Below are 5,666 nucleotides of genomic sequence, written 5' to 3'. Positions count from 1 at the left end.
ACCATTTTTGCCTGAGCGTCGAGGGAGATGAGCAGAGCGGGGTGGGGAGGCGGAAATGGCAAAGAGGCGAGCGGGCAACAGGTAATGTCCCAGAGGCGAAATTGACACAGAGGCCCCTCAAACTTGAGATGATATACCTTAAGCAGAGAGCCGAAGACCAGGCGAGGGACATCAGGTATTGATTCCCGGAGAGCCGAAGACCAGGCGACGTCCAGACCGAAGAATGCCAAACGTTGAGCGTGAAGCAGCATTCGCTGAGCCCCTCCATCACCTTTTCTAACCATTGCACCGAAACCTCGATCCTCGGACACCATAACTGCTCGTTGCAGTCGAGCCCGCGACTTGAATGCGGCAATGAATGCCGACCTGCGATATACCTTGCCATATATTCCATGGCGGCGAACAGGCATTGAATGCCATCCTTACACCTGAGGCGGCACATGTATGTCATGTGGCTCGTCATGGCTAGCCGTCGTGTCACCCGCATCCGGGAAAACTGCATCTCTTTGGATCAGGCTTTCGCATTCCTGGACCTGGAGATTGTTTGGAATGATATCCGTGTTTCCTGATAGGAGGGTCTGTTCATTTTCAACCCCAATGTTGGCCAGGAGGTCAGCTACCTTGTTGCCCTCTCTTTTTGTGTGATTGAAGGAGATGGCTCTGTTATTGCGCAGATCTTGTTCAATTGCATTCAGCCTCGCTTCTAGCCTCCAACTGGAAGCAACTTTCCTAGCTTGAGAGCCGTTCTGTATGCGCGTAGCCATGTTTATAAGGATCTGGGAGTCGCCTTCTACAATCAGGGGTTGAAGGTTGAGGTTCCAGGCTAGCAGGAGACCTTGCCAGAGTCCCTCTAACTCTGCGGAGTTGTTGGTATCCCACCCAATATTGCCAAAGTAGATCTGCAGAGGAGTGCCTTCATGGTTCCTCAATATTCCTCCAAATCCAGCTTCTCCAGGATTGCCTTTGGAAGCCCCATCAAAGTTGAGTTTGTATGAGCTTTTAGGGGGGGCGTTCCAGCGGCTGTTGTCCTTGATGCTGCTATTAGAAGGGCCATTCTTGGAGACTTCTTGAGGCAGATGCAATTGCCAGTTGTCAAGAATGCTTTTTTCATTATCTGTAGAGGGGAGATCCTCCTTTGTCCATGCTCGAAGCGACATCGTTTCTTTGAGATTCCCATGTAGCCTGTTCCAAATTTCTTCAATTGGAGAGCAGTTGTTTTTGAATATACGTTTGTTTCTTTCCTTCCAAATGTTCCATAGGACAGTTCCCGGGATGATGTTCCATAGATAGTTGAGGATCTCGCTTTTGTAGGGGTTCTTTGGCCATTGTCTTATGGAATTAATGATGTCGTTTTCCCCTCTACATCTTTTTTGGCATCTGAAGCTCACCTTTTCCCATAACTTATTGGCTAGAGGGCAAGTATCCAAGAGGTGTTGAAGAGTTTCTTCGCTTTGATAGCAGTTGTGACAGATAGAGGGACCATGAAAGTTTCGTCTCCTTAGTTTATCCCATGTGAGAATTCTTTTATGTCCCACTAGCCAGAGAAAGAAGGAGATTTTGGGCCATGATCCAAGACCCCATATTTTGCTCCATAATGGATCTGAAGGAGTGGGGAAGCTACAGACTAATTTGTAAGCTTCCGAGGTGGTGTAGGTCCCTTTGGGTTGGTATCCCCATCTGAGGATGTCATTGCCTTCATCATGCCTTATGCTTCTTTTCCTTAACTCTTTCTCCAACTCTTCTGCCTCCCGGATATTTGTATTATTGAGTATTTGATTATTCTGTCTCCATTTTCTGAATCCATGCTCCATCTCCTGTGCCCAAAATTGTTGGACTTTTTCCTGCTGCTGCTCCTGCCTGTCTGGTATCAGAGATGGATGAAGAACATTAGTAAGCTTGGGCATCTGGTTCCAGGCATCTGTCCAGAATCTTGCCGTGCGACCGTTCCTAATTTCCCAGAAGCTATGCTGTTGAATTAGCTGATAGTGTTGTTTGGCCGCATTCCAGATTAGCGACCCCTTTTCGGTGGGAATAAATCTGATGAGCTCTTCTTGAGGTCTATTGTTGGCATATTTGGCTGTCCAGATTTTTACCCAGGGCTTTTCAGGATTAGTGATCCATTGCCACCAGATCTTGGCGTTCATAATGGAATTGCTATACTCTGGGTCCCTCAGCCCGATGCCCCCCTTGTCTTTGGGCATGCATACAGTAGTCCATTTAACCAGCGCCCACTTGCGATTAGTAGCCGAGCTGCCCCATAGAAAGTCACGCTGAAGGTTCCTTATTCTCTTTAGGACCCACTTTGGCGCGGCTAGGATAGAGAAAAGGTAAAGAGGCATTGCCTGAAGGACAGACTTGATGAGCACCACCCGACTGGCTAAATTTAGAGATCTATATGTCCAGAGGTTGAGACGGGAATCAAGCTTCTCTAGGAGAGAGCGCCATGCGGGATGCTTTATGGCTGAGGCAGTGAGGGGAGCTCCGAGATATTTAGAGGGGAGGGTTGCAGAGGGGAAGCCCAGAATGCGAGTGACAGCAGATTTAACAGAAGGAGGTGTGTGAAAGAAGAAAATCTGCGATTTGGAGCAGTTGACATGGGTGCCAGAGGCTTCAGAGAAATCATTGAGAAGGGTTTTTAAGCGAGAGGCTTCCTGGACAGAGGGGTAGCCGAATAGCATGGTGTCATCAACGAATTGCTGATGAGAGGTGGCAGGGGTGTTGTGAACAGAAATGCCTTTAAGCTGTTGAGAATGGAGGGCGTGTTTGATGTGTCGACCAAGACCCTCAGCCATAAGAACAAAGAGGAAGGGGGATAGGGGGTCCCCTTGCCTGATACCTCGTGAGGGTTTGAAGGGGCGGGAGGGGATACCGTTCACAAGGATGGAAAAGTGAGTGGAAGTGATTAGGCTCATGATCCATCAGATCCACATGTAGCAAAATCCAAAAGCTTTTAACATATGTTGAATATAAGTCCAGCTGAGTTTATCAAACGCTTTAGAGAGATCCAGTTTGAGTATCATACCTGCTTGCTTTGAATGCTTGAGGGAGTGTATTATCTCGTGCGTGAGGAGAATGCCATCCATTATCTGTCGTCCTTCCACGTACCCCGATTGTTCCGGTGAGATGAGCAGAGGTAAGAGTGGCTTAAGCCTGTTTGCAATAACTTTAGATATGACTTTGTAGATGACGTTACATAGTGCTATTGGCCTGAATTTATCAGGGGTGATAGAGTCCTCCTCTTTAGGGATGAGAGTGATGAAGGTGGAGTTGAGGGAGGGAAGAAGCCAGCGCAGGGCTCTTGATTCTTCTACAATCTGCCAAACCTCCAACTTTATCATATCCCAAAAAGCGTGAAAGAATGTGGTGGTAAATCCATCTGGGCCAGGGGCTTTTCCTTCTTTAAGCTGGAACATTGCCTCATCCACTTCCTGGGGGAGAATAGGGCGTATGAGAAGCTCATTATGTTCCTCCGTGATGAGCTTTGGCACGTTGCTGATTATTTTTCTAATAGCCTGTTGCCGATCTTCCATTGGTTCATGGTGGACATGTTGGAAGTGATTGAGGAGTACCTCTTCGATTTCCTCATGCTTCTCTACTTTTGCCCCTTCTTGATTCTGGATGAAAGGTATATTATTATGCATCCTTCTCTGCACCGTGGTTCTGTGGAAGAATTTGGTGTTGCGCTCCCCCTCCTTCAGCCATCTGACCCTTGACTTTTGCCTCCAATAGATTTCCTCCTGCTTTCTCCTGTCCTCGAGCTGGCTGTGGATGAGCCGTTCCTGTTCCAGGGTTGCCTCCGTATGCCCTTCTGTGATTATCTTTTGTTGGAGATCCACCAGTTCCTGATTTAACTCTTGTTGCGCCTTAAAAATATTTCCAAAGGTCTCCCTATTCCATCTTTTTAGGTGATTTTTTAGAAATCTTAGCTTCTGTTGGAACTGATACATTTTTGACCCTTCTGGAGGGACAAAAGATGCCCAAGTGGTCTTGACAAAATCTTTGAATGTAGGGTGCGAAAGCCAGAACCCTTCAAAGCGGAAGGGTCTTTTTGTCAAGTCTCCTGGTCTTTGCCATTGTAGAGCAATCGGCCAGTGATCCGACCCTGTGTGTGCAAGTATTGCAGCTGAGATGTCTCCTCCTAGATGAACCGCATTGTCTGAGATGAGGAAGCGATCCAATTTGGAGGCAATTTGATGTTTGCCAGCTCTGCGATTGCTCCAAGTGAAGGTACCATTACAGAACGGCATATCTATGAGAGACGCAGTTTGGATGAAGTCCTTGAAGCGAGCAACTTCTGGTTCCATTCTGATTCTCCCTCCTATCTTCTCCTCGATTTTAGTGATCATGTTAAAGTCTCCTGCAACAATCCATAGTGGGTGCCTCCTGTTATTGCTCAGAGCTGCTATAGTGTCAAGGAGCGCAATTTTGCTTCCTGTGTCTTGCGGGAAATATACATTTGATAAGTTGCCATGAATGTTGGTACCCAATATGTGAAAGGCCGCCTGTATGAGGTGATGAGAGGCATGAAAATCTGTGAGGGTTACCGCTTGGGTATTCCATACTATAGCAAGCCCTCCTGAGGCTCCCGAGGCGTCTACTGCAACCGAGCGACAACCTGGCCATGCTTTTGAGAGTATACTGCCTAGTGTAGAACTGTTACACTTGGTTTCCTGGAGAAAACACATCTGTGGCTTTTCCATTTTAATCATGTTTTTTAACATCCTGAGTTTTCCAGGGCTGTTAAGCCCTCTTAAGTTCCATGATACAAGCTTCATGGTTCAACTGTTAATGGAGGGCTTGTAGTACTTCGTCAACTTAGCATACCTGCCTGAATCTACCAGGATTTTCCCAATCTCGATCGTTCGCTGGAGATCTGTTTTTCTTCCTCTCTTTTTAGTGTCCTTTGGGCGTAGGCTGCCATCCCAATGACTTCCTGGTTGTATCCCTAGTTGGTGCTGATGATAGGCTCTCGAGATGACCACTTCGAGCTTATTGAGTTGATTCTCTGATATTGTGTCGTATGCTCTCTTTTTGCAAGCTAGTTCTAATTCCAGAATATCCAGACCATTTAGATCTATGCTTTCTGGCTCTTCTTCCATTTGTTGCACTTGACTGCTTTCTTCTATATTGATCTCTGAGTCCTGGGGGAGGTCTGCCTTTCCGTCGACTTCCATATCCTTGTGAATCTCTGCTGTTTCTTTCTGACTTCTGCTGAGGATAGTTGGGATGATGATGGGGGGATGAGATTTGGGAGGGGGATCTGAGGGAGGGGGCTGGGATGAGGAAGAAGGGTGAGCAGGGTTGGTCTCAGAGATTAGGGGTTGTTCATCGGAGGTCTGAGCAAGAATATCGAAGCTGTTCTTAGTTACTGGGCCTTGGGTTTTGTTAGACTGGGGTTTGATCCCATTCTGGGGCTTTTTATGCGAGCGCTTCCGGCTTGGGACCTTGGTAAAGCCTTCCTGGGTTAGGCTTTCAGAAGGGTCAGGGGTATTGGCTTTGGCATTTTGAGGGCAGTCCCTGAAGAGATGCCCCAGAGCATGGCACTTTCTGCAACGAAAGGGTACGTGTTCATAGTCGAGAGGCTGGATCCATTCTTCATCTCGGTGGGCGAGAGTTACCGACTCTGGTAAAGCTTCATTCAGGCGGATAAAGACACATATTCGAGC

The 5,666-nt window shown here is 47.4% G+C and overlaps 1 protein-coding gene across 1 annotated transcript; it reads right to left on the bottom strand.

The window, feature by feature from the left end:
- Positions 1-422: 422 nt before the first annotated feature.
- Positions 423-2,792, bottom strand: LOC149250551 (uncharacterized). Its single transcript, XM_089453692.1, has 2 exons — positions 1,705-2,792; positions 423-1,182 (listed from the first exon to the last, which is right to left on the bottom strand). The coding sequence occupies exons 1-2, from the start codon at positions 2,790-2,792 to the stop codon at positions 423-425; spliced, it is 1,848 nt and encodes a 615-aa protein (XP_089309818.1).
- Positions 2,793-5,666: the final 2,874 nt, after the last annotated feature.

Source organism: Pinus tabuliformis, chromosome 7 (genome assembly GCF_031772625.1).
Source record: "Pinus tabuliformis cultivar Carrire ecotype Pingquan chromosome 7, CPIR1, whole genome shotgun sequence".
Classification (NCBI taxonomy): Eukaryota; Viridiplantae; Streptophyta; class Pinopsida; order Pinales; family Pinaceae; genus Pinus; species Pinus tabuliformis.
This window is presented reverse-complemented; position numbering and strand designations above follow the sequence as displayed.

Excerpts from the sequence above, each read along its gene's own strand:
- LOC149250551 (XM_089453692.1), bottom strand. The coding sequence starts at position 2,792 with ATGGCTGAGGGTCTTGGTCGACACATCAAACACGCCCTCCATTCTCAA. Across the intron at positions 1,183-1,704 it reads TTAAGGAAAAGAAGCATAAG|GCTACATGGGAATCTCAAAG; the intron begins GCATGATGAAGG and ends AATTTGGAACAG.